Source organism: Vidua chalybeata, chromosome 2 (genome assembly GCF_026979565.1).
Source record: "Vidua chalybeata isolate OUT-0048 chromosome 2, bVidCha1 merged haplotype, whole genome shotgun sequence".
NCBI classification, from domain to species: domain Eukaryota; kingdom Metazoa; phylum Chordata; class Aves; order Passeriformes; family Viduidae; genus Vidua; species Vidua chalybeata.
In genome coordinates, this window is record NC_071531.1 from 97,813,197 (window position 1) to 97,828,900 (window position 15,704).

General features: G+C 38.0%; 1 protein-coding gene across 4 annotated transcripts in view; it reads right to left on the minus strand.

The window, feature by feature from the left end:
* Window positions 1–2,184: 2,184 nt before the first annotated feature.
* Window positions 2,185–15,704, minus strand: part of RNASEH2B (ribonuclease H2 subunit B) — a 43,378-nt gene continuing 29,858 nt past the window's right edge. For 2 of the 4 annotated variants that reach the window (XM_053935755.1, XM_053935754.1), the window contains exons 8-11: window positions 15,412–15,490; window positions 14,583–14,625; window positions 9,441–9,521; window positions 6,747–7,472 (exon numbers count right to left, since the gene is read on the minus strand). In XM_053935755.1, the coding sequence (XP_053791730.1) occupies window positions 7,365–7,472; window positions 9,441–9,521; window positions 14,583–14,625; window positions 15,412–15,490 (311 nt within the window). In that variant the 3' untranslated portion in view covers window positions 6,747–7,364. The other 2 variants (XM_053935758.1, XM_053935756.1) reach the window with 2 other exon arrangements.

Genomic DNA, 15,704 nt, shown 5'->3' on the forward strand with positions numbered 1-15,704 from the left:
AGCTGATGCAAGTGGTACTCACTCCTTAGGAGCTTTCAGTCATTGGTGGCACCAAGATATTTTGAAATACAAGAAAGGATGTGGTCCAGTGGCTGCACCATCAAGAGACGATGTGGCAGGACATGACATTGGGGGAGAAAATTGAAGTCAGAAGAAGGGTGAAACACATGTAAGGAGTTGCAGACACCACACAAGCCACCCAGTGCTATCTGCTGCTGTCTGGAGATGATGTGAGCCCTGTAAAGGGCATGACACTTGGGGATCTACCTCATATGGAAGGAACAGCAGGATTGAGCTCAGCGCTGCTCCACCTGCACCTGGAGGAAAGGTGCAGCAGCAAATCCCGCTGCTGATAACAGCAGCCTGATCTCTGTATCCAGTGTGCCCACTCAAGTGGCACCAGATCCCTGGTGAGACCTTAGCATGACTGATGCCAATAAAGGTAGAGAAATTCAGCAGAAATTATAGTCTTTTTCATTTGCGCTCGCCTTGCTGTTGCTTTCTTCATGTCCAGCCTTATTGTGGTCTTTTTCCACATTCAATTCAACAGTTCATTTTCCACTATTTTCTTCCTCACTGCCTACTTTTCTTCATTTTCAACATTGCCTTTTTTATTTGAGCCAGCTTTGCTGCCTTCTTCTTAATTTCCATCCTCATTGCTCTCTCTCTAACCTTTCTGCTCAGTTTCTCCAGCAAAGGATTGACTAAAAGAGAAGAAAATACACCAGCTTGGAGTTTTTTCACTTTCACCCCTACTGAATACACTCTGAACTGTTTTGGAAGAACCTGTAGCAATGCCAGCTTGCACAAGGAATTCAAGAGGAAGTGGTGATTATTCCATTCACAACTAGGGCTGCAGAGAGTTTTGATTTTGGCTGTCCTCATGAATGTGGATTCCTGTTCTGAAACAGTTTGCTCAGCTGGCCTGAAATCAAGGGGAGATGGGGCTATAACAAATTAGCATATTCTGAAAAAGAATCAGATCCTCAGATTGAAAAGAGAAAGGGTGAACAAAACAATGACCATAATCCCAAATCAGAAGCCAAATTTTAAAGCAGAACTTTTCACCTTCCTATTACCTTATCCTTTTGAAAATTGATGAGCCTCACAGGGGCATTGTTTTACCTGACACACCATTGTTTGCTTTGCAACTGTCTCAGGGTATGCAATGCATTTTAAAAGGGAGCTTTGGAAAAATTAGGGCAATTTGCAATGTGACAGACCCTAAAAGACTGTGCACAGAGGGGGCACTAGAGTTCAGCTTGGACACTTGAGCTATAGAAGCTCTTTAAGAATGTAAAGCAATGTGCTGTTTTCCTTAGTCTTAGCAATCCTTTGCGAGATAACTTCAGTGAACTAAGAAATGTAAATGCTACTTCATATTTAAATAGATGCTATGCCATTGCTTTGTTGTTAGCATTGGTGCTTCTCTTTCTTCAGATAAGTGCTGGTGAGTGACGGGTATATGAAATGGTACAAGCCTTACTTCTTTCCTTTTTTGGTTTCATTAATATCAGTAAACCAACTTGACAGCCAAATAAAATACCCATCACCTTTGCTTTGCCCCTTGTTGTCTGGATTTTATAAATGCAATGACTGTAACTATCCTAACAGCCTTGAAGATTCATGTCAGCACTTACAGTATCGGGGTGATACCAGGATAATGTTTTGGCAGAGGAACAGCTTTTCCTCTGTGTTTTATTAACTGTCTGTTTTAAAAAACATGGAAAATAATTGTTTATCAGTTCCATGTCAGTTTGTGATGGAGCATCTATGCATCACCCACATGATGGCAAAGAATGCAAAATACGTAAAAAGTCACACAAATAATCACATCATTCTCTTCACCCCCACTCTCTCCATCCCATGAACACTCAAAGATTCACCATCATGTTCACGAAAATGAAAATGTCCAGAGTGTGTAGGCCAGCAACTGTATGTAGACAGAGATGGGTTCTCTTTAGAACACGTGTACAGTAAGGTCCTTAGGGATTAGCCTAATTGCATCACTGAACCTGTCTAAATGAACTTTTAGATTTGCATTTATATCAGGATTCATTATTTCCTCCAACTCAGTCCAAGAGTTACTGACTACCCTGTGGAGGGTAACAGCATCAGTAGCCTGACTGCACCGTGTTTTTCTTTGCATTCCTCTGTGATACTAGTGAAGAAATAATCAGCAAATTATTCCAAAGGCATTTATTTCTTTCTTGTACATTAATAAAAAATAAAATATTACAAAATATGGAACCACATACTGAAATATATAATCTTAATTCATACAGCAAGCATTTTTTAATGTAAGCTAGAAAAATAGAAATTTCACTTTGGACCCATGTAATAATCTTGCTAAAATTCCTAATATTCCTAATAATAATTCCTAAAATTCCTAATAATATTCCTAATTCATAATAATATTCCTAAAACTGATGTTTAAATACTTTTTCCTTAAAAAGGGAAAGTGCACATTACTTCACCAGACTACAAAAATAATTCAGTGCATATTCCTAAAACAGGCATTCAGATTACATTTCCTTTCATATATGATTTCTAAATAGTTAATAGTTCAGGTTTTTCATATTCTGAAACACAGATGAACAGAATTAGTTGAAAAAAAAGTTAAGTAAGCTATTGCCTCTCTCCTGAAATTTAGTTTTCAGCAAGGTCATAATAAACTCTTCTTGGAGCTCTTCTTTATTCAAAGTTAGGCAAAATTTGCTAGAGTTGATGCAAAATATTTCTTTACATTTTACCTAGAAGACTTCAAATACATTCAAGCTTTACCAGCCATTTTGGCCATTTGCTATAGGCATCTGTGAACTGGGGTCACAGTTGGAATTTACCGAAGTAAACATTCATTCTGCTCAAAATCTTGTCAATTATTAACTTTAAAAAGTTCTCCAGCAAGGAGTTATATATTAATAGTAGTTTGATATACAGGTATTTAAGTTAAGAACATCAGACTGCATATGACACAAATCAATTCCAGCTCTCATTAGCATCCACTTTCTGCATGTTTTATATAGACACAGGCTGACATTTTGGTTGAAGCCCACTCCACAGAAAGTGTCACTTACATTAATAAATAAAGGATAATTAGGTCTTTTTTATTTTTTAACCTGAAAAATTACATAGGTTTTGGTCTAGTTCTTAACACAAAATGTAAAATGTACATGTTATCTAATACATGTTTGTAAGGCTTCAATCCCTTAGAATAAAAGAAGCAAAATAAAAAATACAGCTTCTCCATCTGCCCTTCTCTACCTGAAGCTTTAGCACTTAAGAGTCATACTGTCCACACAACCTCAGCCAGGTGACACCTTCTGTGAAATAGGTCAGCATTGGACAAAATCATGTAAATCAAACTCAGTGAAATTATTTTTAAAAATGTAATGTCCTAAAAAGAGTCAATATTGGGTTTTTTTCCATTTTGGTTGATTTTATGACTGAACATTGCACTTCTCATCCAAAAAGGCCACTTTTCTGAATTTGGATAGATTATGACAAAGAAAGAAGAAATTGCATAAAACATGCTATACAAACATATTTTGCTATACAGCTTCTAAAACTTGTAATTACAGTAACTAAAAGCATAGATTCTATTAAAAAAATGAGTACAAAACATAGAAAATCAAGTATTTTAAGACTTGCTCAAGGATGTAGTTGGTCTGATCTTGCAAAATACTTGGGCAGGTGCTTAATATTAAGCATATGAGTCATTGTGCCAAGAGAGATTTTATGGTGAACACTAATGCACAAATATTAGACTGGCTCTTCCACTTCAAGATAAGCATGGATGTAAGTGCTTTGCTGGATATGGATCAGGATGCTCAGCACCTAACAGGGCTGCAGGCACCGATCCAGCAAAGCACTTACCCACACGAACAACACGGCCGACTTTAAGATCACTGCTCATGTGCTTAACTTTAGGCATGCTCGTAAGTGCTTTCCTGGAAGGGCCCGATAGACCAATCGTGTGTAAGCTATAAAATTTGAAGCAGAGTATGTTTAACACACTGCATATTTAACAATGCTAATCTGCTGAGATTTGCTCTTTCTTGGAACAGGGCATGTCCGATGTCAAACATTTATTTTTCAGAAAGTGTGTAAAAAAAACTGTCAAAAGCAGCTTTGTGATTATGGCAAGTTAAAATAATGTAAGAAAATCTCCTTATGCTCCTTTCATTTCTTCTTTGCACGTCTTTTCTCAGGCATCTACAAAGGAAAGAGAAAACCCTAGTCAAAACCATTACTTTATTCAAATAACCATCCATGCATTTAATTTTGCCCCAATAAACATCATGTCAGATGCAAGTGAACACCTGAAAACAAGCACACTGAACCCTTCCAGATTTCAGATCTGAATGCAAGTTCTGCCAACTATGCCACCTCTTCCACTGAAAATATTCAAATCACCAATCACATCTACAAATAGAACTAAGTTTATTGCTTAAGACTGAAAATAATGTGCCAGTTTGACCCTTACATATCCCTAAGTCAGTGCTTGTTATTTCCATGTTTTCCATGCCCACTAACATCAACCCATTTGCTATGCAAAGTCTAAAAAAGTGAAAATGTGAGAACTGTTTAATCCCAGATAAACAACTATAAAATCATCACAGCTCATCAGATATTTACATGAACATGTAGAGATGTCATGTTAACCCAGAAAAAGAAATAAAGTAAGACCACATTTCTATAATAGTGCTGGCATATTGCTCCATACTATGCTAACCAAGGAAGAAATAGCAAACAGCACTTCATAATGACCTACTGCTACTGCTGGCCAGGCAGGGTAACTATATTTAAATCCTTATTGTGGTAGGAAATATTGTTTTATGCACTTGGCACCATATGCTCTTCATAAGTTCTTACAGATACATGTAAGTATCAAAGTTACTAAATGTATTCCATGCTTTCCTTAAGGGAAAAGAGTTTTTGTTTTCACATGAAAGCTCTAATGGTTTTTGGAAATGGCTTATTTTTTTGTCATGCACAAATTCCTGCTCAACTAAAAGCACAGTCACTAATAAAATTACTATTGTGATAAGTTACAGCATAGCTGACAGCTAAAGTTAAGATGTGGCACTAAAGCAAAATGCATCCCTGCACAGAGGAAGAACTCTAGACTTAGTCCTTGAGCACAGCAGCAGATGTGAAAGCCATAGGTACAGCAAGAAAAAATAAAATCTGGTAGATCTCTCTCTGTCCCAAATTCTGACCAGAGAAACTGGGACTTTTTCATAGAAGGCTCTTGAACAGCTCCGTCAATGAAAAGGCGCACTTGCAAAATTTATTTCACAAAACTTTTGAACTGATAAAACCCAAACCCCTAAAACTAGCATATTTAAATATCCAGATGAGCTTCTACCATATTTCTGTTCTGCTCCATAGCTCCTGTTTCTAACGTAGTTCTCTCCCTTTTTTGGTTTTCCAACAAGCACCCATTCCATGCCTGTCTACTTGCTCAGCATCTTCTAGAACTGGCTTTTCATTAATAGATACAAAACTCCTTTTTTCTACCAAAACACTCCCTAACTTGTTGCTTCCTGCACAGAACTTCTCCATTAACATGACAGAATGTGCCTGTTCTTTTTCTTTCTTTTTTTCCCATAGCATCATCATGCATTTTTGACGGGTGTTTTTCAAAATTGCCATCACTTCTGCATCCCTTCTACTCACATGAATTTGGGAGGTTGAATGTTTTTCCAGAATTTAACCCATCCAGTTAATAACCACAATTGCTCGTTCTGGGCTCATCAAACACTATTTATTATGAGAGAAAATAATTCTGTAGATTTCCAAGTATTTTCCTCTATCTGGAATTCCAACCATGCTGGCCCTCTGCGCATTTGCAAACTACAGCTGACACTTTGTAAAAAAAACCAGTTTGAAAGCACACAAGACCCAACAAGAACTACAAAACTGCATAGAACACATGGTAAGGCTTCTCTTTCATTTCTGGCTGGAAGAGAGTGCCACAGAGCTTTTTAACCTAACAGACAGCATTTTAATCCAAAGGTTGTAAATGACAGCAAATAAGTTTGAAGTGGAAAAATGGTATAGCTACTCAGAAAGGGGGAATTCCTAATTTCTCTGAAACTTGCATGACCAAGGGATACAGGCAGATTCTCTACTGAGCTGAAGTAGCAAAGACTGATGTGTTTTAAGAGTGTCTTTCAAAAACATAATTTGTAGTTGATCCACAGTAATGACTCAGTACAACAACTGATGGATGACATTGATTATTGTACAGAATAGGCTAGATCGGTACAAATTATCCCAGTGACTCAATCTCTTTTTCAATTCTGTGATTGAGGGAAGCCACATCATCAGCTATCCCTCTAAATACACAGGAATACTCTGTAATGATGAAAGAACACAGAAAAGAGTGGGTAGTGCATTTTAAGTAACAGTCCTACCTTGTGCAAAACTTCGTAAAACTAAACCTTTTCTAAGACACTCAAGCCAATGCCAAACAGGCTTCTTAAAAAAAAACCCACCCATTTTTGCCTTTAAATCAATTTTTCCCTGATTATTTTTGTAAGGACCTCTTGACCTTGGAACTAAATATAAAAACACCCCCATATTGCTATGTGGTAAGAGATTTATCATGTAACGCCAAAGAGATGCCAGAACTCTTTAAGGATTAAAATTTATACACAGGAAAATATCGAAAACACTTAAAAAATGTGCTGAAACCCAACCTAACTTTTGAAGCATACAGCAAATACAGCAAGCACAAGTTTGTTACACAAAGCACTTTATTGCATTAAGTGTACACTGACATTCATTGCCATTTGTTTCCAGCATATTGAAAACAACCCAAATCCCAATACAGAGAGTATCCTTGCCTCAATAAAATACCACCACTGACAATGCTTACATCAGCACTTACATTTGGGTCAAAATAAAAATGCAATGATGCCATCCTACTCTGATGTAACACTGGGTAAAAAACTTCAGATGGTTTTAAAAAAATAATGCTCCTTATGAATTTAAGAAAAAAATCATCAAAGGTGGGCAAGTTTTCAGCCTAGAATGAAGTGTAATGGAGAAAATTCCATGGTGGGCTTGACTGGCTTGCTCTAGAAGGAGCAGCAGCACAGTATGATACCCTGATAAGCCTTGCTTCTAGCTCACATCACCATGTTAATGCAGCTGGGCCATCTTCCCAATCCAGGCTGGAAAATCAGATATCATGGTACTGCCCAACAGCTCTGTGCCCTGCCAGCTCACAGACCTCTCCATGACACTCGTACCCAGACATGCCCTGATATACTATACTAACAAAAAACCCCAGGAGACATCTTTAGCTTAACATAAAAATAAGCACTGTATAAAATTCTTTCAAGAACAAGTCTTCATTTTGATGTTTTAGGTTTGGAACTGAAGAAAGCAGAAATGGATTTCATTCCACTCTTATCAACTTTGGCCAGAGCCTTCTGTGCTGCAGACATCTTGGTGTTTGCCTGTGAGTGAAATGATAAACAGAAACAGTTAAACAGCAACTCCATAGGGGAGAAACAGATGCTACAAACTCCTAAATACAGAAGTCAAGCAATAAGTTGAATTGTTTTTTTAGTATACAGCCATCAGCCATAAAGATAATGTTATGCGGGCTTTGAATTGTAGGAGACAAACATTAAAAAACAAATTTGAGATTATTCAAACTGAAGAATACTTGTGATGAATTACTTAACCTCAAACAAAGACAGAAAACCAACTACAAGGAGAAGGAGGTGAAACATCTCTCCTTTCTGCAGAATGAGGTATCCCAAATCAAACATTTACTTTGGGATAATCCCTGAGTGTACATTAAGAGGAATAATGCATGCAATAGAACAGATGCATTCTGTACCCTCTGACTCCATCTCATGATTATGCTGTCAGCAGGCTGAATTACAGACCTGCATTACGGATGATGAATAATTCACACTGATTTACTATCAAAGGCTATGCAGAGTGAAATAAAGAGAAAAGAGATTAAGAACTAGGCATGAAAAAGGTAACTAACATTTCCAAAGCACTTTTGAGGCCACTGGGACAACTTCCCAGACTTCTACACCTAAAACACATTTTATGAACCACATTTTATAGAGCCGAACTCTTTTCTTTCTTGTATTTTGAAGTGTTATGTTTTAAATCTCTAGCTGCTTTCCCTATTAAGAAAACTTTATATTAACCTTTCTTTATGATACTCCTCAGTCTGCAGGACTTCCCAATAACAGTACTTGGGATTAGCTAGATGGCTATGAATACAATGGAGATAGGCAACAACTGTATGATTGTCTGTGTTACTCTACAAACAAAACCACTGCCAAAGTATTTTAAAAAGAGTAGTATACTGTACAGCGTCCAAGGGCTATCTTTTCTTTCCCAGATTCCCTCATCAATGTGCATTATTATTTCAGAAGTAAATAATATTTAATGTTAAAATGAATTATCTCTCCTCAGTTTATTTCTATCTTTATGCTAAGTTCAAAAGCTATAGTATATAATGTGGGGAGGGGGGAAACATGCATATTTAAACTATTTATCACCTTCACTTAGGGGGCAATCCTCTTACTTTCCAAACTAGGATTTGCAATGAGTACAAAAAAAAAAAAAAAAAAACAAAAAAGCTGGGGTTTTGGGGGGAGGAAGGAATGCATCTGTCACCAGCTGCTTCTCTTTGCAAAGGGATAACGAGTAGTCAGCATTAGACTGAAGGTCACAAGACCAGCACAGCGGGCCTTTTTGGTTCCCCATGGATTGGAGGAAGATTCATTTTCAATGTTCAGAGAAATAAGCCAGTACAAGCCTCACAGCTTTGGCAGACATAGACAGGATCTATTTCTTTTCACATCTCTGTTGCTCTCCTAGGAATAGTACAGTGGCAGGCACTGCTGGACTCAGATTTGGATTGGCCTCCAAACATGCGTTGGAGCTGGCAATCAGTAAGTTCTGTGTTGATTTAACTTCATTAAGTTGACATAAGTAGGTGCACAAGCAATATTTCTAGGTAAAAGTAAAGCCTGTCCTAGCATCCCTTGGAATTTAAGTAAATGCTGCCATCTTCATTTCTTATTTGAGTTACTAAAATTTACCAGTTGCTATCATTAAGCCATAGGATTTCTCATCTAAAGATCTCAAAGTGCTTTTCGAGCATTAGCTGAGCACCTTAACACGTGTGTCTGAGTCTGTGAGGCTCACTGGAATGTTCACTGGTGAAATACAGCCCAGCAGTAATAGTACAAAACAGCTCAGTATAGGAAATTAAAACTGTCACATTAAACCTGAAAGAAAAGGTCAAAGAGATATAATTACAGATGTCAGACAATTTTGTATTTGTTTTGTATTTGTGATGCGTTTTGAAGGAGGAAATTAAGCACTCTGTGCTAGTATTTGCTATTCATCTACACTTCAGCAAAACATGTATGAATGCAAGGCTTGCTTACCTTTTTGGTTTTCAGATTGTCGCTGTTAAATTTAGTATAGTCTTCTTGTGGTTCCACAGGGACATCTGACAATTTCCTTTTCTGAAATGTTAGAGTGAGGAAGTTGCTCTGTCAACCACTTTTATGATGTACACACATAGAAGTTCAAAGCTTTGGCTTTAAAACGTAACCATAGCACCAAAACAGGACTGGCAATCAACTGAAGAATCTGCAGCAAGAGTGGAAGATTTCTGTCTGCAACTGTCTTCTCTACATGTGAATATAAACCATCTTTACAGCATTCAGAAGAGAGCATTCAGTGTCAGGGGAAGCATTTTCTTCCTAGCCTTCTGAAGAATGACTGTTAGAAACAGCCATGATTGTGACTTTGGTGTCAGTCTATTTAGAGAACTTTCTGGAGCAGCTATTGGAAGATAGTGCCTGACAGTCAAGGAACTGTGGTGCTCATGATCTCATGGACCTGTGCAGCAACTCCAGTGCTGTAGCTATCTGCTGACACAAGCCGATCATCATCTTGTCTGTTGTCTGTTTGCTCACAGCCTTTAGAATTAATTCATTTCTACAGGCTCGCAACAGTGAAACACTGTCATAGCTCCACTGACTGCCTCATCACTTGAATCCAACAGTATAATATGGAAGTTTGGCTCTGCATGTGCTGTGTGCCTTCTAACTTCAGAAATAATGCACGTGAACAATTCTCGGCACTCCACATGATCAGGCCATAAAAATGAATATTTCTTTCCATAAACTGTGAGCATGTGTTTAGTTTAAAGGTGAAAACTTTCTGGTATGTTTCCAAAAGAGAAAAAAAGTATGTAGTATTTTACAACACTGTATTTTTATTATTATTATATATCTGATATTACTACCCTGTCCTTAATATCCTGTGAAATCTAGACTGTGGCCTTCCCAGCTTTTGTGCCAGAGAGTGATTTTGCAAGCAACTTGGATGGTACCATACATTTTAAGATCCTGTTTTATTCATTTTGTTTATGGTGCTTGTGATATCTCTCTTTCTCCCCCTCCCTCTCTCTCTTTGGCACAGAAGCCAAGTCTGCAGCCTAGATTTCTCAGCTCTTAGAACCAGATCCAACTGAAGCCTTTTCTTTTGATTTCAATGGAATCTGGATCAGCCTCTTTAGGAGGCTGTTTACTGTGCTTTGATTACATTTTCAAATGACAATCTAATGAAGAATTACTTTTCTCCTCTTTTTGGAATCTGATAAACAAGTTTTTAAAATTTATAACAAAAATGTTTGCATTTCAGCAAAGCATTTGCTGTTTAGCTGTAGCAAAGCCTACATATTCTTTGTAAATGTCTCTCATCATCTGCCAGTGGCCAGACTCCCTTTGCTGACAAACCGGACAGTGCGATGATTACAACACAAGATCAATGGCTTACAATTAATACAAAGAACATGCAATTTTTATTTAATCATTAAATCACAAAGACCAGGCTGTACCCAGTTGGTTCCTGTTCAAGAAAGAGAATGTGTCATTGCTTTTCAGCTGATCACTGAAGTTTCTACATCTTTCCTCCTTTCAGAGTTTAACGTAATGTCCAAACATGCAATTATTTTTCCAAAAAGGAAATGCATGTTAGAACCTTATTTTGGAATAACCATATATTATGTCTGTTAATACACCTTGCCCTCATGAAGAGAAATGTCAACACAAGTGATTAAAAATGGTCTGAAGAGGACGAAGTTTCCACAAATAAGCTACCTTGCTCCTCTGAGATTGTGAAATAAAGGAGTGTTTCAATCTCTGAAGTTGCAAGGACATCATACACACCCTGGTCAGTGCTCTGGAAATTAATCAGATCCTCAGCAAGGTCTCACTGCCCAACAACTGAACAGTTCTAAGCCTCATTTCCTCTGCAACCAAACTGCTGAAATAAAACTGTTTTTAAAAATAGATTCTCAGAACTATCCCAATGGTATAAAAGCTATTCGTACACAATATGGAATGTACATCACATGCAGTTTAATACAGTTGTTTTAACATGCTTATACAGCTAATGACTATCAGTTGGCTCCTGATGTGTGCTTAATATTTCTTACAACGCATGAAGATAATTCTTAACTGAATCAAAGGGCCAAGTAACTGTGCAGCCAGAACAACTGTCCAGCCACATGGAAATAACATATCTCTGGATATCCATTGGAGAACAAATGCTATTAATAACAGTAGGGCTCAATTATTCCTCTATGTGCTAGCTGACATGCTGCTAAACAGAACAGTCACTGAACCAGCCAGAAATGAGGGTTTTTTTAGACTTTGTTTCGGTAAGTAGCAGGGACATTGCAGGAAAGACCAGCATAGTATGTAATCTCATTTCAGCAGACATAGGCTGCCCAGTTTAAATTAAATTGAAAGGATTATCAAAAGTGGGGTTATTTGTTCTAGGGGGGCAAACTTTGCAAACCATATGCCTTACTTGTCTGAGGCAAAGCAAAGGAACCTGATGTGTGAGAAAGACACTTGGAAGGTAAAAGAAAAAGACTGAAGAAGTGATTTTGGATCTTTTACTTCAAACAAGGTGAAAATCTTGGAGGAAAAAGCTTCTCAGACTAAACACTATAAATGCGGCTCCTTGCTCACACAGATGCACACATGTTCCACCACCCCCCATCCATCCCCAAAGAAATCCAACTGACACTAGGTGTAAGCAGAAGTATCTAATGAATGGGGGGAAAAAAGACTGGGGGAAAAGAAATATTAAAAAAAGAGATCAGTTTAGGGGTCAGGTAATCCTGGGACTAAGTGAGAACTGCCAAAAAGTCAAGCTGAGTTAGACCTTGGAAAGGAAATTAAACCAAACAGTACAAGTTTGTTGAGCCACAGAGGCAAAAAGGGAATTAAAAAAGAGAAAGTGAAGCTGCTGTTCTGTAGAGATTGGATAGATATTAAAGTTAACCTATGTGTGGACCCAAAATGGAAGAACTCTTTTGCCTCAGTAAATAATTTTCAATAAAAATGAAGAGGTTAAGCACAGGGACAGAAGAGGGAATAGAAATCACTCTATTCAAGATAGAAGTAAAACTCAATATGCTGATCCGGTTGGAAGACTGCATCAGAAATTACAAGATGAGAGACAGAACCTTAAAAATAGGAGGGTGTACGTAGTTAGCATCTACAGATGCTACCACCTATTTTTAAGGTGTATGATTCTATCAGGCAGGGACCATATTAGTGCAGAATAGCCAAGGACCCATCCCTAATATAAGAATGAAGAAAAAGTGATAGTAGGACTCAGGAGAAGAGAGTAGGGAAAAAAGTTAAAGAAGGAAGAATAATTAAAGAGGAAATGAAACACAGAATCATAAAGTGGTTTGGGTTTGAAGGGTCCTTAAAGATCATCTAGTTACAACCCTTCTGCCATGGGCAGGAATACCTTCCACTAGACCAGGTGGCTCAGAGCCCCATCCAACCCGGCCTTGAACACTGCCAGAGATGGGAGTTCACAACATCTCTGGGCAACCTGTTCCACTGCCTCACCACCTCCACATCGAATTTAGACCTACCCTCTCTCTCGGCTTAAGGCCATTGTCCCTTGTCCTGTCACTACATGCCCTTGTAAAAAGTTCTTGCCAGCTCTCCTGTAGCCCCTTTAAGGTACTGGAAGGTGCTCTAATGGTCTCCCTGAAGCCTTCTCTTCTCCAGGCTGAACAACACCAACTCTCTCAGTATGTCTCAGCCTAAAAACAAAACAAGGTAATGCCTACTAACTTGCCTTTATTTTCTCAAATATAACACATTTTCTGGTGACAGAATGTGAAGGATTACCAGAGGACTTGACACGATGCCACTTAAGCAGCTGATATTACAGAAAACAAATACTGCATAAGAAGATTAAGGTAGGTGAGAAACTGGGGAAAAGGTAAACAAAGGTAAATAATGCAGAAAGGGACATCATTGGATCAGATGGAGATTACTAGTTAATTACTACTTAAGGATAATAATATAATGCTAACATTTGCTGAATGTACACCAATGAGTAGCATTATGAACACCTAAAAAGCTTTTAACACTGTGTAAAAAAGCCAGGGAACCTTCAAGACTGGAAACATTAAAACCAGATAAAATGTACAGAAGAAGTAAAAGGTCATGTACTCAGAAACTAACTGCATGAACTTCTTGTAAATCTGAGAACTGATCAAGTGAAAACTGCAGTGAAAAAAAAAAACAACAACTGTCTTAACTATTCACAGCATGACAGAGAGCCATATGATCAGACATCAATAGAGGCAAATGGGATTCTAGTCTGTAATGGGGCAAAGTATTTCTAGTTAAGACAAGAAGGGACGAATGCCATCATATTGTATGAGTAAGGGTTTTATCAGAAATAATTACACATTTTTCCGGTCACCTGCTTTGAAACAACTGAATTCATCTTGGAATAGGTGTAAAGAAATGTTTCCACAATGAGGGAATGGAGAACCCATCTCACACAACCAAACTGGCTTCTCAAAATGAAAATGCAAAGCATATATGTTTTCCCTTTACACATCGAAAGAACTAATGTTAGGAAGGGAAAGGAGCCATTTCAATATCAAAAAACAATGATAAAGTTAGCACAAAAGGGCAGGGGAATAAATTGGCCATGAATAAATTCAAGGTGGAATTTACAGAAAGGTTTCTGATCATCAGAGGAATGAGGTTATAGAACACTCTTCCAAGAGAAGTAATGGAAATAAAAAATCCTAATGAGACTTACAGTGAAGAATGGTCAGTGTACGAGAGATTATTCAACATGGTTGTCTGGGAATCCATGACCCAGGAGGTCCCTTTCAGGGTCCTCATAAATTATATATGAAAGAAAACCTATGAGGTCATATTGTCCCATCAACCTCAATAAAACTAAATAAGCAAAACACATATGAAAAAGACTGTTCTCTAAAACCATAAAATATGCCTCTCTTTTTCCCTCCCCTTTTTTAAACAGGAAAACGAACCGAAATATTCCTTATTAAAAATATGAGTTACCTGGTAAATTTCTTGAGTTCATTTCAGACTGGCTTTTCACAAGGTCACCTTACTTAATGTATTGTACCCAGTGCTTGGTCTGGTCTAGTTTCAATAATAATTCAGAAAAAAATAACTTACAACACATCTATCAATAACTTAATGTTCTCCTACCTTCAGTGGTGGCTCTGGTGCTGGGCTTCTAAGTTCTGGGAGCCTGCAGAACAAAAGATTTTAAATTAAAAATTAAGAGAGACTAATTGCACAACCTAAAGTTTGGAAATCCTTCTTCATGAAAGCGGCTTTGGTTATCAGCTGCTCACACATGGCAAGCACTTGCAAAAGAAAGCAGCTCGTGGACTGTATTTCTGACTTATGAAACTGTTCAGCTATGGGGCTTCAGGCTGCAAATTGCACACTTTTCCAAAGGCCACCATAACAGAAGCCTTTGAACAGAACTGAGCTGATTAGTAGGTGCAGAGTCACAGTGATGATCCAAGCCAAGTCTGCTGCTGGCAGGGAACACCAGGAGGAGGATGCTGGCTCACCTTCCAGATTTAAATACAAACTAACACAGGTGAGATAAGTAAGTCAAACCCAGGCAGCACTGAGTGAGTAGGGAAAAAGAAAGAGGACTGGGGATGAAGACTCAATTCCTGGCTCTGCTGTTTGTGCTTGACAATTCTGGACAAACTGCTTTTTTGGATTTTCCTCTCACTTGCTTTCAAACAGGATACATTACTCAGGGTTTCATCACACAACAGTGGTAACAGACATATCCAACTTTAATATTACATCTCCCCCAGCTCACAGTCCTTAGCACCATAGGAAAGCCAAAAAATAACCCATGTTTATGTTTGAAAGATCACGTTTAAAGGGTGGCAAATATAATCACATTGTGTCATTCACTGCAACCTTGATGAACAAATCTCAGTATTCAACAGAAATTACCAAATGGACATTAATCCATGTAAAGCTATAAGCTAGCTGGAACAATACTTACCCTAAGTATTTTAACAACTCCTTACTCAGATCTTCAGGAATATACTCTGATACTAACCCATGGGCATACCGCACATAGTCTTCAGGAGGAGGTCAGGGAGTGGGAAGGAGGAGAAAAAGAACATTCAGGTTACATAGTCACTTTGCTTTAGCATGTTGCATGTGCTACCATGAGGCACAAGGTTGAATCACTAGTAACAGACTCCTAATGGATACACTGTGATGCTTCTCTGTGTCAAGTAGTTTATGTTATATGACACTTGTAGGTTTATTTAAAAAGTAAAGACTTACTAC